General features: G+C 41.4%; 1 protein-coding gene across 2 annotated transcripts in view; it reads left to right on the forward strand.

Moving 5' to 3' along the window:
* CSTPP1 (centriolar satellite-associated tubulin polyglutamylase complex regulator 1) overlaps positions 1–24,994 on the forward strand; it is a 209,210-nt gene that overhangs the window by 49,697 nt on the left and 134,519 nt on the right. For both annotated transcript variants that reach the window (XM_019974819.1, XM_019974818.1), the window contains exon 2: positions 761–863. In XM_019974819.1, the coding sequence (XP_019830378.1) occupies positions 761–863 (103 nt within the window). The remainder of the gene's footprint in view (positions 1–760; positions 864–24,994) is intronic.

Below are 24,994 nucleotides of genomic sequence, written 5' to 3' on the forward strand. Positions count from 1 at the left end.
AACTATACTTCAATTTAAAAATAAATACATAAAATTACGTTTCTTTCCACACTTGATAAAGAAGGAAACAGGCGCAGATTACATAACTATCCAAGATTATGCTGTCAGACAGAGTCATGATTCCAGCCCAGGTCTAATTCTAGTACTCATCACATCCTTTATTACAAGCCCATGATGAAGTCACACATCTGCTAGTCACAACAAATGTGGGAAACATGGCTTCTGTTAATCGGGCCACCCAGATTTCATGGTCTTCTTATTTACTAAGGTTAATAACTTTTAACATCTTTACTGAAATCTTCATGGTCCTTAAATTTTTGCAGTTACTTTTTTTTTTTTTTAATGGAAGAATTGAGTTTTCCTTGCAGTCAGGCATAGAATCATTACTCCCTAGGGTAAATTTCTGAGCCATGCAGAAGTGGAAGGAGGTGGGAAGAAAGAATTCCCAGGTGTATCTGCTAAATGGTGCTAAAGCTCCTCACCTTTATCACTGAAATAAAGAGCGAATGGCTGATATTAATACTCACAGCCAATCAAATGGCAGCAGGTCTTCTCCAGCATCTCCCTTTGTAGCCACTGAGACTGTAGCTCAGCGAGGGCCGTGAGTGGATTTACCTATTGCAGTCCACTTCCTAGAGCAGAGCCAGCGCCTCGATTGACTTTCATGCCTTACTGGGGTTTGGAGGGTTGTTTTTTTTTTTTTATCTCCCTCTCACTTTCTCTCTCTCTCTGTCTCTCTTTTTTTTTTTTTTTTTTGTAGCCCAGCGACATGTCCTCACATACGTGGAGGATGCAGTCTGCCAGCTGCTAGAGAACAAGGAAGATATTAGCCAATATGGCATTGCCAGATTCTTCACAGAATAGTAAGTACCTGAGTGCTTTGCCTCTAGGGCAGGTCCAGAAGAGCCTTTTGGAAGCAGGCAAGATGCATGAAAAGTAGAGCAGGGCAGCTGATGAAGCAGTGGCGGTGGATGCTTAGTTTTGGTGGATGAGTTGAGGGCTGCCCAAACACGTTTTGGAACACGCTTTTGGTGCAGCCAGTTTTGTCTAATGATGAGTCTAGTGAGTAGTCACAGCTCTAGAAGCTCAACAACTGCTCATTTGATCCATCGCTACTACTGCTGTTCAGTCGCTCAGCTCTTTGTGACCCCATGGACAGTAGCCCGTCTGGTCCTCTGTCCATGGGATTCTCCAGGCAAGAATACTAGAGTGGGTGGCCGTTTTCCTCCTCCAGGGGATCTTCCCGACCCAGGGATCAAACCCCCATCTCCTGCTTGGCAGGATAATTCTTCACCACTGAGCCCCCTGGGAAGCCCTGTTTGATCTTTTAGATCTGTTTTTTTGTTTGTTTGTTTGTTTTTTTAGGTTCCTCTCATAATTTTTAACTTTTCCCATTATTCAGAATATTCACTCCGATTTCCTTTAGTCTGTGTCCTGTTAACCTGTGCTTTTCTTGGCTGGCTTTTTTTCACGGAAATGTTCAGGATGATATTCCTCTGCAGTTTTCCTTCCAGAGGATGCTTCGTCCATCACTTAAGAATTTAAGATTATTTCTAGAGGTAGGACATCTTTCATAGATTATATCTGTAAGGAATTGTGTTTCTTTATAAAGTATGTTTGGAGGGGTAAAAGTCAAGATGATTATCCATTTTTTTTAATTTATAAAAAATGGTTTTCTTCAAGTTTTATTGAGATATAATTGATATACAGCATTGTATAAGTTTAAGATGCAGAGCATAGTGATTTGATTTACATACATCATGAAGTGCTTATCACCATAAATTTAGATGAACATCTATCATCTTAGATAATTAAAGAAATAGAAAAAAACTTTTTTCTTTTGATGAGAACTCTTAGGATTTCCTCTCTTAACAATTCTTATGTGTAACATACGAAATTTTCATATGTAACATACATTTTTATATCCCCAGTACTTGTTTATCTTGTAACTGGAAGTTTTGATTACCTTTATCCAATTCCTCCTATCCCTCCCCACCTCTGATAACCCCAAATCTGATCTCTATTGCTGTTTGTTTTTTTAAAAACTTTTTGTTTTGTTTTGGAGTGTAGCCAATTCACAATGCTATAATAGGTGAACAGCAAAGGGACTCAGCGGCATGTGTTGGAGCAGTTTGATGTGCTGTACATTAGGTCCTTGCTGGTTATCCATCTGCAATATAGCAGTGTGTACATGTCCATCCCAAACCGAGTTTGGTTTTGAATTACAGTTGACCTAGAACACTGGTTGTTCCTGTTATACTGCATAGCGATTTAATACTTCTTGTACACTTGACACTGATTACTACCACAAGTCTAGTTATGATAGTTCACTATACAAAGATATTACTTAGTTTTAAAAAAAATTTTAGATATTAGTTACTGACCATATTTTCCTCACTGTACACTTCATACCCATAAGTCACTTTTTTGTTTTGCCACCAGAATTTACCTCTTAAACTCTCTTACCTATTTCTTTCTTTTTGATATCACAAAACTGCTTTTAGGCTGAATGAGATAATCAGTTTAAAATACCTTGGTCTTCATGAAAGGATATGCTAAAGAAATTTAAAACATTATTTTTATTACCAAATTGCCATCACATATTTATATAATCATTTTTGTATTCTTTTCTCTTTTTTCCTGGTTTATTGTAAGCTTTTTAAGAAAGGAAGAATAGCTCTTGCAGGCTATCCTATTCTAAGGTGAATCATGAGCTCAGGTCTATTCTTGAAAACAATTTTTTTTCCTTTCTATTCTCCAGAGGTTCCTTGAAGATTAGACATCTCTTCTAATGGCCTAAACTTGGGTTGCTGTTAGGGGAATTCTTGACTCACTCTCATTCTTTTGCTGAGCTATAAGTCTTGCAAATTAAATCTAGATTTTTTTATGGGTTGGAATTTCAAGTTCCTGGGAAAAACAGGCTTTCCAGGATCAGAGCTGGTTCTTTGCCTTCCCCCAGTCGTCTAAAAGAGGATGAAGTAGAGCAAGGCATCTTCCTTGTTCTCATGGTATGGGCTGAAGCAAACGAAGTGGGCTGGGAATAAAGACCGAGATCAAATAGCCTTGCTTGCTTTACAGAACTGACAAGCCTAGGGGTCAAGTTTCTAGGCCATTTAATCTGTACCAGCACCCTTGAGCCTCCTTGCCAAGTGAAATATGATTCTTCTGGGGGCAATGCTTCTTCCTGGCTTGGTTCATTTTACTCTATGCTCCCTCCCCCATCTCCTTTACGTCTCTTCCCTACTATGCTGGTTCCTGAGGGTAGGCACCATTTCTCCTTCATCTCTGCATTCCCAATGCCTGGCATGCATGATGCCTTGTATATGATAGATGTTAGGTAAATATTTGTTCAATCTATAGCTGTATGTATATTTTAAGTTATTGAATACTATCTACCTGGTGGCTCAGTGGTAAAGAAATCTGCCTGCCAATGCAGGAGACACAGGTTCGATCCCTGGGTCAGGAAGATCCCCTGGAGTAGGAAATGGCAAGTCACTCCAGTATTCTTGCCTGGAGAATCCCATGGAAGAGGAGCCTGGTGGGTTACAATCCATGGGGTTGCAAAAGAGTCAGACACGACTTACTGACTAAACAGCAAACATTTCTATCTACCCTTTACTCTTGATTTTAGTATGAATAAGAACTATCTCTTGTTCTTTTTTTTCTTTTTTGTTGATTGTTTTTGATCAAGTTCTATATCCTGCCATTTAAGAAGCTATGTACCAGAATTCCCTGGTGGTCTAGTGGTTAGGGCTCCTCACTTTCACTGCAGGGGGTATGGGTTATATCCTTGCTGGGGAACTAAGGTCCTGCTTGCTCTGCAGCCTGGCCGAAAAATAAAGAAGCAGCTGTATACCACGGATGTACCATGTAGCGTGGGTTCCAAAAGTGAACCCACTAGTCTGTGTAACTAATACTGAACTCTAATAAGGCTTATAACTATTTCCAAATGCTATTGACTATAGCTTTTATCTAGCAGTACACTGTTGGGGAAAAAAGAGTCTTAAGATTTTCCACAGTGCTGATAGAAATCTAGTTACCAAGCAAGCAGTTTCTTGTCCTCAGAAAACTAAAAATTACATAATATATGTGAATGGCACATACTTGACATTTCTATAACTCTAAGACAACTGTATTGGCCTGAGGCAAGTTATTTTGAGAAGTGAGCCAGCATCAAAGCTCCAAAATCCTTTAGGAAAAAAAAAAAAACTTGGAAGATGTACGATTAAATGGGAAGTGGTATTTGGTAGGCAAGGAGACCGGCATGGTAGAAGCTCCTGACTTTCCTTTGATTGTGAATTTAACTTATGTAGTGAAAATCCTCCTTTCACAGGCCTCAGTTTTGTATTGATTTGTAGAAGCATAAGGAAGTGAAAAGCTTCCCAGATGGCTTAGTGGGTGAAGGATCTGCCTGCTATGCAGGAGACACAGGAGACACGGGTTTGATCCCTAGGTTGGGAAGATCCTCTGGAGGAGGAAATGGCAACCCACTCCAGTGTTCTTCCTGGAAAATCCCACGGACAGAGGAGCCTGGTGGGCTACAGTCCATGGGGTCCAAAGAGTCAGACAGAACTGAGCAACTAAGCACTGCTGCTGCTGCTGAGTCGCCTCAGTCGTGTCCGACTCTGTGCGACCCCAGAGACGGCAGCCCACCAGGCTCCCCCGTCCCTGGGATTCTCCAGGCAACAACACTGGAGTGGGGTGCCATGGCCTTCTCCAATGCACACACACACACAGTGAAGTGAAAAGAACGGAGCCCTGGGAGGAAGAGCTGCTATCCTTCTAAGTCCTCACTCTATAATCTTGAGCCAATTGCTGAAATTTTCTGGGCTCAGCTGCCTCATCTGTGAAATGGGTATAATAAAGTCTAACATGCTAATAAAAATGATGTGATAGTTATATATTATAATAAAGTTTTTATCAAACTCATACTATATTTCAGTAACTATAATTCTTTGAAGTAGGTAATATTATTATCTCTGTTTTATAGATGAGGAAACTGAGACTCAGAAAGGTTAAAATAGCTTCTATCAGTTCATGAGCTACAGAATTAAGAACCAAGCTTCACCTGCGGTATTAAAAAGCCACTGTTCTCTACTGTCTCCAAGTCGCTCTAATGCCTAATGTTACTGGAGGCCTAACCAGATAATAATTTGAGGTCTCTTCTTGCTATAATTTCTAAATTCTTTGAGGTTTCCCTTATGAATTATACTTCACACAGGTTATCACACAGCTTTGTCTGGTGACCTCAATACATTGCCATTTAAATGTTTAACACTGGCCTTTTGGAGGGGATAAATTGGAGCTATCTCTAAACAATAGGAAACATAATTTTTTTAAAAAATGTGTTGGGCTCCCCCGGTGGTCCAGTAGTTAAGAAGCCGCCTTGGAATGGAAGGGACACCAGTTTGATCCCTGGTCTGGGAAGATCTCGCACGCCACAGAGCAGCTAAGCCCGTGTACCAAAACTACTGAGCCAGTTTGCTAAAGCCCGCGAGCTGAAACTAGAGAAAGCCCACACACAGCAGTGAAGACCCACCACAGCCAAAAAATTAAATACAGAAATCTCTTAAAAAATATGTTAAGTGCGCACTTCCATCTCCCAGTTTCAAGTTCAGACGTTGATATTTTCATACAATAAATGGTGGATAATTTACCTTTTTTTCAGTTCAGTTCAGTCGCTCAGTCCTGTCCGACTCTTTGCGACCCCATGAATCGCAGCACACCAGGCCTCCCTGTCCATCACCAACTCCCGGAGTTCACTCAGACTCATGTCCATCGAGTCAGTGATGCCATCCAGCCATCTCATCCTCTGTCGTCCCCTTCTCCTCCTGCCCCCAATCCCTTCCAGCATCAGAATCTTTTCCAATGAGTCAACTCTTCACATCAGGTGGCCAAAGTACTGGAGTTTCAGCTTTAGCATCATTCCTTCCAAAGAAATCCCAGGGCTGATCTCCTTTAGGATGGATTGGTTGGATCTCCTTGCAGTCCAAGGGACTCTCAAGAGTCTTCTCCAACACCACAGTTCAAAAGCATCAATTCTTCGGCACTCAGCTTTCTTCACAGTCCAACTCTCACATCCATCCATGACCACTGGAAAAACCATAGCCTTGACTAGACAGACCTTTGTTGGCAAAGTAATATCTCTGCTTTTGAATATGCTATCTGGGTTGGTCATAACTTTCCTTCCAAGGAGTAAGCATCTTTTAATTTCATGGCTGCAATCACCATCTGCAGTGATTTTGGAGCCCCCCAAAATAAAGTCTGCCACTGTTTCCACTGTTTCCCCATCTATTTCCCATGAAGTGATGGGACCAGATGCCATGATCTTAGTTTTCTGAATGTTGAGCTTTAAGCCAACTTTTTCACTCTCCTCTTTCACTTTCATCAACAGGCTTTTGAGTTCCTCTTCACTTTCTGCCATAAGGGTGGTGTCATCTGCATATCTGAGGTTATTGATATTTCTCCCAGCAATCTTGATTCTATCTTGTGCTTCTTCCAGCCCAGCGTTTCTCATGATGTACTCTGCATATAAATTAAATAAGCAAGGTGACAATATACAGCCTTGAAGTACTCCTTGTCCTATTTGGAACCAGTCTGTTGAACAATGATAAAGATTACTCTTCCAAATTGTTTTTGGAAGGTTTTTCTGCCGATTTTCTGGGATTGGCTTGCCCTCTCACCTGTGCCGTTGCTCCATGGAGGTTGGTGTTTCCAACAAATCCATGATTGTTCCAGCAAATCTGGATAAGCTGTAAAACATGAGTAGCTAAGCTGTACTCTGTGTGTGTGTGTGTGTGTGTGTGTCTGTAAGACTGTGAGCTCTTCAGATCAGATTCCTCTGGACACTCTTGAAAGAAGGATACCAGATCCCGGAGGATTTTCTTTTATGTTGTATGCAACCTCTACCTCTGAATGTTGTCTTTCAACCAGTGGAAGGTAAAAGGAATTGACATTTAGAGGTGCCGCTCTAAGAATAGACCAAGTGTCAGCACCGGGTCAGGACCTTTGAAGAAGTACATCCAAGAAAAAGAGGCTAGAATAGAGTAGCTGTAACTTAGAAACCGCAGTAGAGTGTGACCAGGTTCTTGTGGCAAAGATAAAATGAGAAATGTGGTTTTTTAAGACACTGGAAAATAATGATGAGAGAAAAACAGGCTGAAATCTGAGAATTCCTATCACGATTGGGAACCATTCTTCACAGGCTAAATTGATAGTTACAACCCTGTGGCATCAGGGAGCTTGACCTCCACGTACTAATATAGAAAAGAATGGTACTCTGTGGTCTTGGTTGGTGGGCCCAGGAGGGCTCTTTTTTATGATCAAGTGTCTTGTTTTTGTTTTTTTTAAATGATGATTTTAGCTTCCTAGGGAAGTTTGCATGACGACCACTTTGGTTACAAGTACATATACAGATTACCTTCATTGACGGAGGTTTATCTTAAGGATATGTGAGACTATATGACAACACTTCTTGGATTCATTCATGCAGTGATTATTTTTGAGCACTACTAGTGCCTGTGTGTATTTGGCAATGAAGGAGAGTGGTGAACAAGACAAATAAGATATTAATAATTGCCCCCATGGACCTGGAGGTTTAGTGAGAGATAGTCAATAAACAAGTAAACTGATGATGATGACAGTAGCTAATAGTAGATAAATAGTTGCTGTATTCTGGGCATTGTTCCAAGTCTGTAACATGTATTATGTCATTTAATTCTCAAAAATACTACGAGGTGGAGTATTAGTATTATCTTCATTTTATACATTAGGAAATTCAGGCACACAAGAGTAACATTCCCCAGGTTATACAACTGATACTAACAAGATAAACAACAAAGAAGTAACTAGAATAATGTGATATATAGAATGGCCAGGAAGGCCCCTGGGAGGGGATGGCATTTGATGGCTTATCAAATTATTATTGATAATTTATCAATTTATAATTTATCAAACTTATGATTTGAGGGCTCAAATTATAGAACGATTGGCTCCGCATCCGAGAGCTGATAAGTCACTGCAGCTCAGGTGACTTACCTTGTTTTTGTCCGCCTTGATCACCTAGGCTTTCTTTGTCCAAAAAAGAAAATTAGACTAATTTTATTTGCTGCTTCTCAGAGTGGAATACCTTTAACAGGTAGTAGTCATAGAAATCTGCCTTATAGGTAATTGGCCTCTCTCTTGGGCGCTGCTTGTATATAATAAGTAAGAATAATAAAATAATTAGTCATAAAATTATTTGTGTTATCTAATATATACTATATATAGTTTAAATATGGAGATGGAAGTATTTATCAATTTTCAAAAAAATTATTAATTCCATTCTGATACATATCAATTATCAGAATTCAGTTGGGAACTTGCATGCTTGTTTTATATGCTTTAGTAGTAAAAGGTGCCAGCATCAAATTCCTTTTTTTATTGTTTTAGTTAGAATAAGTCCATGAAATGTGAGTTTCATTAATTTACTCTTGGAGGAAAGGAGAGTCCAATAGTGCATATTCTTAAATCATTTAAAATGTAACTCTAATGAAAACAATCCATGGTTATAAAGCATGTATTACTTTTTCTTTTTTAAACAGGTGCTCTAAGCCCTATGAAAGATGACCCACTTCTCTCCTCAGTAATCTAGAACGATCAGGGCGTAAACTTGCAGTTCTAAAGTTGGCAGGTTTTGTAGGATTATCCAGCACCCAGCATTTAAGTCGTGTTTGGGCTCTTCTTGTGCCCATGGTAACAGAGGAGCAGGTCTGGAGCACTGAGAAGCACATGAGAACAAACTAGGACCTTGCTGAGTTTCAGGCTCGTAGCTCTGGTGAGGAGCGGACCTGAGACTTCTCTGGGCCTTTTCTGCTCCACATTCTCCCGACTGATTGTTGTAAAGTTGAGCCAAAGTGTAGCATGATGAAGTAATGGTGACTAATCACATCACAGGCGTCTTCATCAGGGGTAATGCTTGTCCTGGCCTGCCGCTCATCCCCATCTTTTCTCCACAGTTCAGTTCTTAGCTGCAGTTGACATTCTGTAACAGAAAGTTATCCACTTTTCCCTGTCACCATCTGCATCCTCAGAGGGTTGCCTGGAATAGATTTTGCCATAGCTGAAGCAATCCTGCCCTCACTGATCCTGGCCCAGGCATTTCTGTTAAGCCATCATTTATGAAATCCGTGGAGGATTCTGGCTCTTTTCTATATTACCAGAGGCATCTTGTAGAAAAAGGACGCCAAGGAAACATAGTGGCGGGTTTGAAAGTCTTTTGAAGCTTAAAAATCCAGGTTCACTGAGGATGTAAGAAGCTGCTTATTTGCTTAGAATCCATCTTTCTCCTCCAGGCCCTTCATGTCTTGAGCACAGGAAACCATCCAGCAGCACTTGACCTGGTGGCTGAGGAAGGCATTTCACAGCCCAGTGGCCCCTGACTCCTTTAGAAGTCGGAGTCAAAGGCTATGGAAGTAATAATTGGGCCCAGATTCTCCCTGTCAGGATAGACCTTACTTCCCCACCCCCTCCCTGCTACAAGTTAGGAGGAGTTTAGCTGTCATGAAACCGTTCAATAAGAGGAAATGAAGGAACTCCAGCCTTGGCTGAAGTATTCTCAACACCCAGTGATACTGTTTCTGCTTTCATAGGAGCTGCTCTTACAGCTAGCTAGTATAAATGTTAGGTATCATTCTCCACACTGAACTTTTCCCCTCAGAGAAATTACTTGATTTATTTTAATCTATAAATAATATAAAGAACCTTTACTTGGCCCAGTCCAAGCCCTGATACTCCTTCTCACTCTGGTCATTCCCTGAGTGCTCCTCTGGCAATCGTAGACACGCAAATCTGAGGTAGCGTGTCAATAGTGCTATTGCTAATCAGAAGTTAAGACGCTTTACCTAATCAACAGTAGAACCATTTAAATGAATCAGGGCTTCCGTCCTGGCTCAGTGGTAAAGAATCTGGCCTGCCAGTGTAGGAGACACTGGTCGGATCCCTAGGCCGGGAAGATCCCACCTGCCACGGAGCAACTAAGCCCGTGTTGCCACAACTCCTGAGCCTGTGCTCTAGAGCCCCGGGAGCTGCAACTCCTGAGCCCACGCACCACAGCTACTGAAGCCCGGGCACCCAGAGCCCGTGCTCTGCAACAAGAGAAGCCACCCCAGTGAGAAGCCCTCACACCCCAACTTGAGAGTAGCCCCTACTCTCCACAACTAGAAAAAAAAAAAATCGCACAGCAGCAAAGACCTAGCACAGCCAAAAATAAAGAAATAAAAAAATTATTAAAAAAATTCATCAGTGGTTTTAATTTCTCCCATAATTTGCTGGCAACTCTAGAAGATCTGCGGTGCTGGCAGCACAGGCCTGGCATGAGAGCAGGGAAGAATGACATAGTCTGGGACCTTGAACCAGAAGGTTGTTAATGAACTGAGATTGGGGTGGGAAGGAGACAGGGGAAGGAGGATGGACAGTCAGATTTTTGGCAGCCACACAAAGGTCTTTCTTCCCGGAGAAAAGGGAAACGAAAGTCAAATGAAGCTTCTCTCTGTTACTATGATTTGTTTAGATGTCCGCCTGTGCGTCGCTTCCAGCCCCCTGGCAGGTGCATCTCTGCAGTCACTGACTTGCCCACAAAACAAACTGTTTCTCAGTATCCCTCAAGAAGGGTCGTATCCAACCAAGTTCCTGTCTGAGGTCAGAACTGAGCGCTCTTTTCTTCAGCTAACAGGTGCGGCTCTGCTCAGCATGGTGTGTGTACGCATGCATGCTCAGTCACATCCGACTCTTCACCACCCTATGGACTGTAGCCCGTCAGGCTCCTCTGTCCATGGGATTCTCCAGGCAAGAATACTGGAGTGGGGTGCCATTTCCTTCTCCAGTATCTGACTTTATGTATTGATGATTCATTTTCATATAAGTCTCATTCCTGTTTAGCTCCAGTTTTCTGGGATGTTTGCATCCCTCCTATTTCATGGCGTTTTTGGAAAGTGATAGTATTTCTCTTTAAATAGTATTGGAGATGAAGATCCTTAGGACTTGTTAGTCTCTCTTGTTTCCTGTAACACTGTGTGCACTGTTTGGATTAAAGACATTTGATGATTTTCTACATGACTGGTAGCCCTTTAGTGTTATTTATTCAGAGAATAACCTAAGAAAGCTTTTTTTTCCCCCAACATATAAGCTATTTCCTCACTTCCTGTCTATACCCTCTTTCCTCTGGCTGCCAAGGTTTTAAAAATTCAAGGTGTCATGGGAGACCTGAGTCAGTCAAGCCTATCCAACTTGTATTGTTCCTGTTCTTAGCTCCAGCAGTGCAATGATGTGCTGAGGGTAATGAAAAGCAGACATTCTCTGCTGAGGTCATTGCTCGTCACACTGGCAGCTTGCTCCAGGAAGCTGTTTATCTGTGCTTGCTGAGCCAAGCTCCAGCCTCCAAACAGTTGGAATGTATTGAGAAACCACAGAGCCCAAGGAGAGACTGTTACACGGGCAGTTCCAGGCAGGGAGAGTATATTCACACCACACAAGTTACAGTTTACATGTTCCTGCACACGGCCTCAAACTTCACTTTCTGTGCAATATATGTGCCCTCTCAAAGGGGGTTAACCGAGAGAGCTCTGTTCACATTGCCCTGAACATCCACGAGCTTGCTGTGAGGAAAAAAAGATATTATAGAAAACTTGATGTAAAAAGCACCTTTTTTAAGGTAGTGTTTTTCTGAGTCAGGTTTGTTGTTTAGAATCTTAAACCATATAGGCCCAATCTCTAAGGCATCCCCAAATGATATTCCATGCATGGTTTTTCCAACTAAATATTTTTCTTCATGCCTTTACCAAAATAGCAAGTATTGTTACAGAGCTTTAAATGTGGTCTATATCCATAGGAATATAAGATATGGTCACGTGGCTTCGCGCGTGTAATCTGGTTGAGGAGTTAATGCTTATTGATTAACCACTAGAGAACCATTCAAGACCTTATATAATGGCTTTAAATCGTGCTTGGAGATCTGAGAGTATGGTGAAATAATGGGCACTAGAGTAATTACATCATAGAAGAATTTGTCTTGACCTGTGTGATGGTTAATTTTATGTGTTAACTTGACTAGGCTAAGGGGTGACCTGATAGCTGGTAAAACATTATTTCTGGATGCATCTATGAAGAGGTTTTCAGAGGAGATTAGCATTTGAACCAGTAAACTAAAGAAAGATTGCCCTCCCCAGTGCATTTGGGCATCATCTAATCCATTGACCTGAGTAGAACAAAAAGGTAAAGAAAGGTAAATCTGCTCTCATTGCTTGAGCTGGGAAGTCCATTTTCTCCTGCCCTTAGACACTGGTATTCCTGGTTCTCAAGCCTCTAACCTGAACTAGAACTTAAACCACTGGCCCCCTGCTTCTTGGTCATTCAGACTCAAACTGGAACTTATACTGTTGGCTCCTCTGGCTCTTAGGCCTTTAGACTTGGTTGAATTTACCAACTTTTTTGGTTCTTGAGATTACAAATGGCAGATCATGGGACTTTTTGGCCTCCATAATCACATGAGTCAATTCCATGATCAGGTAAGCTGTTTTTACCTCTGTTCCACTATCTTCACTTATATCTATATATATATATCTGTTTCTCTGTATAACCCTGATTAATACACCCTGGAAAGGTGAGTAGAATATGGATAAGTGAAAAAGAAAGAAGTATTTTTATATGACTTGAAAGCACTGTAGCACAGTGGTGAAGAACACAGACTTTGGAATCAGATCTATGTTCGAGATCTGATTTCGAGCCTGCCATTTAACTTGTATGTGATCTTGGGCAGGTTGCTTACCCTTACCTATAAAATAGGGAGATTCATATAAACATAAAATTATATGTTACATGATTGATAGAAGGTTTAAATAAGATAATGAGTATAAAGTGCTTGGCATTCTACCTAAGACATACTAAGTGTTGGATAAATAATAGCTACTGCTACTATTGTTCTTTCATTAAAAAATATTTACTGACTGCATTTTGTTAGTGTTCTAGACACTAGGGGATACAGAAGTGAACAGAACAGACAAGATCTCAACCTTCATGGCACTTCCACTCTAAAATTAGCTATCATTCTGAAACTATCTTTGTTTCATTATTTTGTCTTTTAACTATTTTAGACTTACCAAAAAAATCACAAAAATATTATTGAGTTTCTATAGCCAGCTTCCATTATTCCATTCTTTCACCCAGCTTCCATTAATGTTAACATTTTCTATAACCGTAGTATAGTTATGAAGATCAGAGACTTATTAATTGAAAACTATTAATTATAGGCTTTATTGGAATTTCCACCTCCATTTCTGAAGGCCAGTTTTTTCTTGTATAAATTCTAGGTTGGCAGTTTGGCACTTTGCATATTCCATTCCGTTATCTTCTTGTTTACACCATTTCTGTTGAGAAGTGAGTTATCACTCTTATTATGCCTTTGAAAATAGTCTATCCTTTTACAATAATCTCTGACTACTTTTTGGATATTTGGTCTGATTTTTGCTAGTTTTTCTGTGATGTGCCTAGGTTTGCTTTTCTTTATATTTATAAACTATTTGGGATTCTTAAGTGTTTCTTGAACATGTAACTTGACATCTTTTATCAGTTTTGGAAAGTTCTCCATTTTTAGCTTTTCAAATTTACCTCTGTTCCACTATCTTCACTTCTTCTGGAATTCTGATTACACAACCATTAGACTTTTTCATGGTGTCCTCTCTTAGGTATTTTCTGCATTTTTTTCATCATTTTGTCTTTCAGTGTGAATATTTTTTTCTGAACTATTTTTACAGTTCATCAATTCTCCTTTTCTTTATGTCTAATTTGCTGTTAAACCCATCTATTGAGTTCTTACCTCCCAATTATTGTATTGTTTTTTGTGTGTGTGTTTACTGGGCACTTTTAATCAGTCTTTTAAATACAAAAGAAGGAAAGGGAAATTGCAAGTTGGGGAAACTATTAGTATAAATGGTTGAAAGTTAGTCTGAAGAAACTAGTCTCTTCTGAAAACATCTTCATAGACACATCCAGAAATAATGTTTTACCAACTATCGGAGCACCCCTTAGCCTGGTCGGATTGATATGAAAAGTAACCATCACACAGTCTTGCCTCCCCTACACTGCATCTTAAATCTTTCTTATTTTTATTTCCAACAGCAAAATAGATTTTAATTAGCTTACTTTCTATAATTTATTCTTCTAGATTATTGTGAAAACCTTAGTTTTCAAATAGTAGTCCAAATATGGGTTTTTTTGGTTTGTTTCGTTTTTTAAAGACTTACCTTTAGAGCAGTTTTATGTTCACAGGAAGGTAGAGATTTTTTTATATATCCTCTGCTCCCCCAAAATACATGCTTCTCTCATGCCAACATCCCACCAGAGTAGCTGCTTGTTACAGTTTATGAGCCTATCTTGACACGTCATTATCACCCAAAGTCTACGGTTTACCTCAGTCGTGTCCGACTCTTTGAGACCCTGTGGATCGTAGCCTGCTAGGCTCCTCAGTCCATGGCGTTCTCCAGGCAAGAATACTGGAGTGGGGTCGCCATGCCCTCCTCCAGGGAAATCTTCCCGCCCTGGGGATGGAACCCGCATCTCCTGTGTCTCCTGCATTGCAGGCAGATTATTTACCCACTGAGCCACCTGGAAAACCCCGTTTGCCTTAGGGTTCGCTCTTGATATTGTACGTTCTCTGGGTTTGGACAGATGTATAATGGCTCATATCCATCATTGTAATATCATACAGGATATTTTTTAGTGCTCTAAAAATCCTCTGCTCAGGGACTTCCCGGGTAGTCCAGTGGTTAAGAACCTGTCTTCCAATGCAGGGGACGTGGGTCTGATCCCTGTTCGGGAACTAAGATCCCACGTGCTGTGGGGCAACTAAGCCTGCCCACTGCGACTGCTGAGGCTGCGTGCCACAGCCAAGAGCCAACAGCCGAAAGTGAATGGATAGGATTATTTTTAAACCTCTGCTCTGCCTGTTTATCCCTTTCCCCACCCCAACTTCTAATATTTTTTAGTGTCTTCATAGTTTTTCCTTTTTCAGGATATCATATAGTTGGAATCATATAATATGTAGCATTTTCTGATCATTATATTTTCTAGTTGAAGAACGGCTATTCAGCCATCATTTTAAAAGCCTACAAAGAGCACATGCTGGAGAGGGTTTAGGGAAAAGGCAACCCTTTGGCATGTTGGTGGGAATGTAAATTGGTGAAGTCACTATGAAAAATAGTATATAGGTTCCTCAGAAAAACTAAAAGAGCTGTCATATGATCCAGCAATCCCACTCCTGGGCATATATTCAGAGAAAACTATAATTCGAAAGGGTACATGCATCCATGTGTTCACAGCAGCACTATTTACAATAACCAAGACACGAAAACGACCTAAGTGTCCATCAGCAGATGAATGGATAAAGATAACGCGGTACATGTATACAATGGAATATACTCAACCATCAAAAAGAATGAAATAATGCCATTTGCAGCAACATGGACAGTTGTTATTCAGTCCCTAGGTCATGTCCGACTCTTTGCGACCCCTTGAATGGCAGCGCATGAGGCCTCCCTGTCCATCACCAACTCCCGGAGCTTGCTCAAACTCATGTCCGTCGAGTCGGTGTGCCATCCAACCATCTCATCCTCTGTCTCCCCCTTCTCTTCCTGCTCTCAGTCTTTCCCAGCAACATGAATGGACCTAGAGATTATCACACTAAGCAAAGTAAGTCAGAAAGAGAAAGACAAGTACCACAGAAATCCCATAGGATATCCCTTGTATGTAGAATCTAAAATGTGACACAAATGAACATGTCTGTGAAGCAGACACAGACCCACAGACGCGGGAGCAGACTTGTGGTTGTGGGGGAGGGGAGTGGGGAGGGGGAGTGATTGGAGTGTGGGGTTAACAGATGCAAACTATTACGTATAAGATGGGTCAATAACAAGGTCCTACCGTATAACACAGGGAACTGTATTCAATATCCTGTGGTAAGCCACAATGAAAAAGAATATAAAAATTATGTATAATGTGTATAATTATATATTATATACATATAACTGAGTCACTTATAGCAAAAATTAAATCTGTACATCAGAAATTAACAAAATTATAAATCAACTGTACTTCAATAAAATTTTTAATAAAAAGGACTGCCATTCAGTTCTCTTTTAATGGCTTCTTTACTAGATCTTATCTTTCATTTGCTGACCATACTAAAGCATATGGTTATAGGCAGTCCATCAGTCATTCTTTGGATTCTCCGAGGTCTGTGTCTATTATCTATTCTTTCTCTTGGATTTTTACTCCATTGTCTTATTTTGTAGTATACCTTTCTCCCTTTAGTTGTGTTATATATTGTATATGAAAAACTGTAGAGATAATGTGAGGCCTAGAATGATGTTATCTATTTTCAGAGAGGATTTATATTTGCTTCTGGCAGATGGCTAGAGCACTCACAGTCCTGGATTACCTCAATCCAATCAGGGGTTGAAATCATTTGAAACTGGGCTTAAGCGTCAGGGAGGGCTGATTTATCCCCAGTCACAGTTTTCACGGAGCCTTTCCCAGAGCCTTAGAGAATTTACCAAGGTCCCTGGGTCCTGAACTCCAGTTTTTTGACTGCCAAGTCTTAAGAATCATTTGAAAATTCAAGGACTTAACAATAATTCACAACGATTACCGCTCAATCAGCTGCCTCTTTTATGACTAACACAGCTCTTGGAACTACTAGTGGGTATAATATTACCTTGTTTTTGAAGTGGTAATGAGTATAAATGATATTGTGAAGTGTCTGGAACAACTTTAATATGATATGAAAATATCTGAGGTTTCTGTTGTTGAAAAAAAAATCGCAGGCCCTGCTAATTCTGTTACGTTTACTTTCATACTTGAAGGAAATGCTAAATTCCAATGAAAGGTTAGTAAAGATAAAGATGTAATTTTTTTCCTATCCACGTTTGTAGAGTCGTCGAATTCAATCCATGGATCCTTCTATTTAGAATCCCTGCCCATGGGGAAAAATGACTCCAAACACTAGACTCACTTCTCTGGATTTTATTCTCCTCTTTTACCTACCTGGCCTTGTCATTCTTCATTTGACTTGGTGGCTTGCTGATGACTTCAAATAAGTGCTTTTAATAATTCATCCAGTTTTTCTCAGCCAGGAGGATTGGTCTAAATTCCTTGGTCTACCTTTATTGTAAGAGGGAGTGTTTGGAGCTTTCATTCTAGTGGAATATTATTACATTAGCAGAAGGAGAAAGTACCATCCACTGCACGGAGTCATAAAAGAGTCTCCCTTGACTTGTGGAGGACCAGCACATGTTGAAAAGTAACTAACAGGAAATATGTAATTAGGATAGGGCCAGTTTGTGGAAGGCTCAATTGTATTGAGATAAGAAGAAAGGCAAAGTGAAAGACAGTACCTTATAAAGGCTGAGAAGCAAACTCACTGTTTGGTCTTTTAATTTTTAAAACTTAGTTACTCGAAAAAAATAAATAAATAAATAAATAAAGGGGAAAAAAAAAAAACAACTTAGTTACTATTTCTTAAGCCCTGTGCATGATAAGTCGCTTCAGTCATGTCCAACTCTTTGCAATGCTGTGGACTGTAGCCCTCCAGGCTCCTCTGTCCATGGGTTCTCCAGGCAAGAATACTGGCATGCCCTCTTCTAGAGGATCTTCCCAATCCAAGAATACTGCCGTGCCCTCTTCCAGGGGATCTTCTCGACTCAGGGATCGAATCTGTATCCCTTATGCCTCCTGCATTGGCCGGCAGATTCTTTACCACTGGTGCCACCTGAGAAGCCCTTATTAAGCCTTTAAACCTTAAACCTCTAAGCTAGAGGTTACCTCTAGTTGGCATTTAGTAAAATGCCAACCACTGTGTCAGACATGGTCCTCGAGGAATTCACTGTCAGTCTTACAGGAAGCAGAAATCACGACAGTTTACATACCAGGATGCTTGTGGGCCCACTGTATGCCAGACACCATGTCAGTGAAGGACAGAAGATGATAAGCCAGCTGAACTCGAGGAACTAATGAACTCAAGGAGAAAATCAGATGTGAGCATAATTATTAAGATACTGCTCAGTCAGTGCCGAGTAGAATTTCAGGCAGCATGTTTTGGGATAAATGGAAGAAGAGATTTATTCTGACTATAAATTTTGAGGAAAGCTTCAAACGGTCTTTAGAAAATGAATAACGGAGAATAGGAACTGAGCAAGGAGAGCATCTCTAGCTAAGGGAGGAGCATGAGCAAGGGCACAGCGGGTTGGTGTATTCAGAGAACAAAGGGTCTGTGGTCTGTGCACCAGTCTGTTCGACCTGCTGTAACAAACTGCGGTAGACTATGTGGCTTATAAACAGAAATTTACTCCTCACGGTTCTGGATGCTTGAAGTGCAAGGCCAGTTCCTTGCAGAGGTTGATGGGATTCTGTCTGTTGAACCCTGCATCCTGGTTCATAGATGGCCATCTTTTTGCTGTATATTCCCATGGCATAAGGGGCCAGGGAACTCCCGTGAGCCTCTTCTGTAAGGACACAAGTCCTGTTCATGAGAGTTCCATCCTCCTGACCTACCTCCCAAAAGCCCCATCTTCAAATACCATCACCTTGGGAATTAGGTTTCAATATATGAATTTTGAAAGGGCCACAAATATTCAGCACATTGCAGTGAGGTAATAGAGCTTAGGAAGATATTTAAGTGAGGGGTTAGAAAGATAGTTTTCTCTCCTCTGTGACTGATAGGGTATTGGTGCCATTGACTGAGATCATTCAATTTAGGAAATACTTCTTAAATACCGCTTATATACGTGAACCGTGAAATACCAGATGTTCAAGCTGGTTTTAGAAAAGACAGAGGAACCAGAGATCAAATTGTCAACATCTGCTGGATCATTGAAAAAGCAAGAGAGTTCCAGAAAAACATCTATTTCTGCTTTATTTTCTATGCCAAAGCCTTTGTGTGGATCACAATAAACTGTGGAAAATTCTGAGAGATGGGAATACCAGAACACCTGACCTGCCTCTTGAGAAATCCATATGCAGGTCAGGAAGCAACAGTTAGAACTGGACATGGAACAACAGACTGGTTCCAAATAGGAAAAGGAGTATGTCAAGGCTGTATATTTTCACCCTGCTTATTTAACTTATATGCAGAGTACATCATGAGAAATGCTGAGCTGGAGGAAGCACAGGCTGGAATAAAGATTGCCGGGAGAAATATCAATAACCTCAGATATGCAGATGACACCACCCTTATGGCAGAAAGAAGAACTAAAGAGCCTCTTGATGAAGGTGAAAGAGGAGAGTGAAAAAGTTGGCTTAAAACTCAACATTCAGAAAACTAAGATCATGGCATCCAGTCCCATCACTTCATGGGAAATAGATGGGGAAACAGTGGAAACAGTGTCAGACTTTATTTTTGGGGGGCTCCAAAATCACTGCAGATGGTGATTGCAGCCATGAAATTAAAAGACCCTTACTCCTTGGAAGGAAAGTTATGACCAACCTAGACAGCATATTGAAAAGCAGAGACCTTGCTTTGTCAACAAAGGTCCGTCTAGTCAAGGCTATGGTTTTTCCAGTGGTCATGTATGGATGTGAAAGTTGGACTGTGTAGAAAGCTGAGTGCCGAAGAATTGATGCTTTTGAACTGCGATGTTGGAGAAGACTCTTGAGAGTCCCTTGGACTGCAAGGAGATCCAACCAGTCCATCTGAAAGGAGATCAGCCCTGGCTGTTCTTTGGAAGGACTGATGCTGAAGCTGAAACTCCAATACTTTGGCCACCTGTTGCGAAGAGCTAACTCATTTGAAAAAGACCCTGATGGTGGGAACGATTGAGGACAGGAGGAGAAGGGGACGACAGAGGATGAGATGGATGGATGGCATCACAGACTCAATTTGGGACATGGGTTTGGGTGAACTCTGGGAGTTGGTGATGGACAGGGAGGCCTGGCGTGCTGCGGTTCATGGGGTCGCAAAGAGTCGGACACGACTGAGTGACTGAACTGACTGAGCTGACTGATGCCTTGGTTTATCACAGGTGCTGGAGAACCAATGATTAACAAGGCATGGTCTCTACTTTGAGAGGACTCACAAAAAAGCCAGTGGTTAAATTACTTGTGATTTGAGTTAACTAGAGGTTTAAGATGTAAGAATAAGACTGTCCAGAGGACAGACATCTTAATTAAACTGGAAGAGTCACAGAAGGTGTCACAGAACAGGTAGCCCTCTAAGCTGAGTATTCTTTTCCTAATTTATTTATTTTTTAAAAATCAAAGTTATACATGCATTAGGTTTAAAGAATGAAATAGTTCTATAAGAATTGTAAAAAATAAAATTCTGCCAACTCTCAGTTCAGTTTCCCATTCCTCAAAGATAACCACTTTCAACTCAGAGTGATTTATTTGGCGTTTATTTCCAGATCTCTAAATTACTAGCTTATGTTGCTACTTCTTGATTTTTTTCAAATTCAGGCATTCCCTATTGACTTCCCACTCTTAAGATATTATTTCCTTTACCACACATATGTACCTTTACTTACCGCCCCCCCAATCTCCCAATATACTTATGTCCAGATTTTTGTTATGATTCAGTGTTTATATTTTATAATTATATAAACACTATCAACCCCTGAACTATGTTGTATAACCTTCTTACCCCTAGGATTTCCCCTGCTACTTTTTTTTTCTTGTTTGGTTAATTTCCTATAGATTTATCACTAATTGAACCAAATTCTATCCAGCTGCATAAATTTCCCTGAGTGCTGTGCTGTTCCACTTGCGCCTCCAGATCCAGTCTCCACATTTCTCTGCTCTGGAGGACTGATCTGTATGGATTTGAATCCATAGACTCCCTTGCCCTGTGGCTTCCATTTGGGTTAAAGCCAGTGGGAGGTACTGGCGGGAGATTGAAGGGCAGGAGGGGAGAGAGTGGGATGGGGGTATATGTCCATTTGTTTCTCTTTCTACCAGTCTGCTGTGGGCTAGGTTGGCTCTTTTCCTCTACTGACAGTCACAGCTCAAGTCGAATGGTCCCTACTCTTTCTGGGTTCCGGGAAGCTTTCCCTCCACCTGCCTCTCCAGGCCTAGGGGTAAACACAGGTCCTAACTAGCCATTAGGTAATCCAGTCTCCCTCAGCCCTGTCCACCCCTTTGTAAATACCCTTTTTCTAAAACACATTCCTCAGCTATCCTCTTTCAATGCATTGTCTGTTCACTGCCAGGACTCTGACGGAAGCAAATGCATGAATATTTGTATGTATGTATTCTCTCTTTTCTAGCTCCTTAAAGAAGTCTCCTCCAGAATCTTGTCTTCCGCTCTATCTTTATGACTTGATCTCTCCGTGTCATATATAGCTGCTGTCAGGGATCTCTGGACTTTCACCACTACCCTTCAGATTCCCTATCTTCTTTCATCTTTATTTTTGGTATAGTGGCCTTAAAAAAGGATCCCACATTCTTTGATATTCCTGCCTTGGAGAAGTGGGGTCTGTGTGCCCTCTGCTTGAATACGAATATGATAGAAGAAAGGCTTTGTGACTTCCCAGGGCTAGGTCACAAAAGGCTGTGTAGATTCTGTAGGACCTCAGGCTTCAGCCATTGCCCCTCAGGACCCCTCTTACTGACCAGCCGCCGTGCTGTAAGAAGCCAAGCCACGAGCCTGGTCTTCAGGTCGTCCCAGTCCAGGTGCCCAACCTGAGAGTGAAGAAGCCTCCAGCGGATTCTGTCCCCAGCCCTTTACATTGACCCCAGCCACTCAGGCCTTCCCAGTTTAGGTTCCAGGCATCGTGGAGTAAAGACTGGGCATCTCTGCTGTACTCGGTATAATTCCTGAACCTACTGAATCCATGAGCATAACAGCATTTTTATTTTTTATGCCACCAACTTTGGTGTGGTTTGTTAAGCAGCCATAGAAGTCTGGAACAGCATTTGTTCCTAGGAATGAGGAAGCTCAGTAACCTAAAACATGCACCATTGGCCTGGAGACCAGGCAGTGGGCAAGAAATCAGGAGGACCATGAGAAGAAGTTAGTGGAAGTCTCCTTCATGGATAGGAGATTATCCATGAAGGCTGAAAAAAAGGCAGGAAGAATGTTTTTGGAAGCTGGAGATGGGACTTTCCTGGTGATCCTGTGGCTAAGACTCCATGCTCTCAGTCAATGCAGGGGGCCTGGGTTCCACCCTGGTCAGGGATCTAGATCCCACATGCTGTAACTAAGAGATCCTGCATGCTGCAGCAAAGATCAGCTATGACCAGGCACAGCCAAGGAAATGTTGGCGGAGGGGAAAGACCCTTGTTGTGCAGAGACAGGAAGTTTGGCGTACTGTCACCGTTGGTAATGTGAAAAAAATAGGAAATGTACCTGGTGAACACAGTGGGCTAGCTATAGAGATTTCTGGGCCGCCTGTCTGTCTTTTCCTAGCTGCCTACAGTAAAACGTGTGGGCTTCCCTGATAGCTCAGTTGGTAAAGAATCCTCCTGCAATGCAGGAGACCCCAGTTTGATTCCTGGGTTGGGAAGACCCCCTGGAGAAGGGATAGGCTACCCACTCCAGTATTCTTGGGCTTCCCTTGTAGCTCAGCTAGTCAAGAATCCACCTGCAATGAGGGAGACCTGGGTTTGATCCCTGGGTTGGGAAGATCCCCTGAGTATGGGAAAGGCTACCCACTCTAGTATTCTGGCCTGGAGAACTCCATGGACTGTATAGTCCATGGGGTCACAGAGTCGGACACGACAGTGACTTTCACTTTCACAGTAAAATGTGAGAGAGATGAGCTAAAGAAATGAACTATTTTGTTTTCAAGTAGAATTTAGAGGAAATACAGAGAGCATGGGTAGTTTCCAACCAGCAAAAAGTACTCAAAGTAAGAAAGTGCCTCAGGGTAAAGATCAAATCCAGAGTGCTGTCAGAAAAATGTGGTCTTAGAGTAAAGAGGTACTGTTTGTTAAAGCCTCAGATTTCAAGGTGGAGCCTCTTAGACTGTTTCAGAAGACCTCATAAGAAAACCCAAATAGGGCCTGCTTCAGGGAGATTTGGGTGTATAGCTTTGGTCTGATGAAGTAAACTCCAATTAAGGTAATAGAAAAACCCATGTTTTTAAGAGAATTGTACTGGTGGAAGTGCCACCAGTTTGGACTCAAGAAGATAGAGATAATACAAAATAAAAAAGTTACCTTTGGACCCCTAGACTTCAATGGACAGGAAGTAAGCCAAGAAAGCTACTCAGCTACAAACTGAAGCAATGTTTCATGGAGATGAAAGTAGGATTCAGAAGATGGAACCAAAAGCTCAGAGCACAGAGTCAAAGGCCACAGAACATCATTACCGGGAAGAAGGATTGGGCCCAAATCAAGGAAATAAGACCTGTGCCTGGATGGATTTCAGAGCTGCAACGGACCAATGACTACATCCTCTCCTCCCTGTTTTTGAATAGAAGTCTGTTGTGGTTATCCTATGCCTGTACCGTCATTGTACATACTAGATGTAGGGGAGCATGTATTAATAACTCATCTCCTTGGTGTACAGGTGTTTAGATGAAGAACCGGACTCAAGGAGCCATACCCAAGAAATTGTACTGAAGGAATTTCATCTGGACCTGGTTTTGATTTATACGACAAGATCCTAGACTTTTGGGTCGACGCTGAAATGGAATTAGACTTTAGGGGTTTCAGAGAGCAGTTGGGAAGAATGTAAAATTGTTGTGGCCAGAGGGAAACTGGCAGGTTCTATTTTCCAAAGACAGCTGCACCAGTGTCTCCTGTCATCCATTCTGCTACAGAGTGATCTTGCCACACTCCCAACAAAGGCAGAGTCTGCATCTTTACAGTGATGAACCTTGGCATGCATCTGTAGCCGTTCATTGCGCTGGGCTTTTAAGGATCCTTTCAATCTGGGAACTCATGTCTTTCAGTTCTGAGAAATTTTCTTCAATTTTTTCCTTGCCTTCGTTTTCTCTTTTCTTTCAAACATCTTGTCTACTTGCATATACACCCACAGACATGTAGTTTTGTATCAATGGTATTATACTATCCATGCTGTTCTGTATAAAATATTATTTTTCAGATTATATAGGCTGTATGTCTTTTAATATTTATCAGTATTTCCCTGGTGGTCCAGTGGCTAAGACTCCACACACTCCCTCCCAATGCAGGGGGTCCAGGTTCAGTCCTTGGTCAGGGACTCATGCGTTGCAAGTAAGAGTTAGCATGCCACAGCTAAAGATCCTGCATGCTGCAACTGAGAGCTGATGCAGCCAAATAAATAAACAAATAAAGATTTGGGTTTCCCCGGTAGTCTAGTGGTTAATAATTCACACGCCAATGCAGGGGACATGGGTGTGATTCCTGGTTCGGGAAGAGCCCCCATGCCATGAAGCAGCTAAGCCCATGCACCACAGCTACTGAAGCGCGAATGACTAGAGCCCGTCCTCTGCAACGAGAGAAGCCGTCGCAGCGAGAAAGCCGTGCACCGCAACCAAGAGAAGCCCCCCTCCCTTGCCGCAACTAGAAAAAGCCTGCTCACAGAGCAGCGAAGACCCAGTGCAACCAAAAACAAACAAATCTTTAAAAAAAAAAAGATTTATCAAATGATATGACATTTAATTTTTATCAATTAGCATGGCATGTAAACATAGCCATTACACCTATATCTATATGTAAAATCTTTAGACCGTTTCTCACACCTGGAAGTGGCCCACACACCAAATAAAAAAATTTTTTAGACTCCGTGTCCCAATTTGAACTTCTGAAAATATGGTCACCATATGCTTAGGCATGAGTTAGGGAATGAGCGTGGTGTTTGATGTTCCCCATTACTCTTTTCATAGCTCTCCATTGCTCGTCCCTCCCTTCTTACATGATGACCCCATCTGAAATGAGTCTACGTAATGGAGAGTAGTTTAGAATTGTGATATTTTATGGAAACAATTATCTCTAATAACTTTTTGTAAAAATCATCTGTTTGTTTTGGAGTCTTAAGCCTAGTGGTGAG

This window comes from Bos indicus, chromosome 15 (genome assembly GCF_029378745.1).
Source record: "Bos indicus isolate NIAB-ARS_2022 breed Sahiwal x Tharparkar chromosome 15, NIAB-ARS_B.indTharparkar_mat_pri_1.0, whole genome shotgun sequence".
Lineage (NCBI taxonomy): Eukaryota > Metazoa > Chordata > Mammalia > Artiodactyla > Bovidae > Bos > Bos indicus.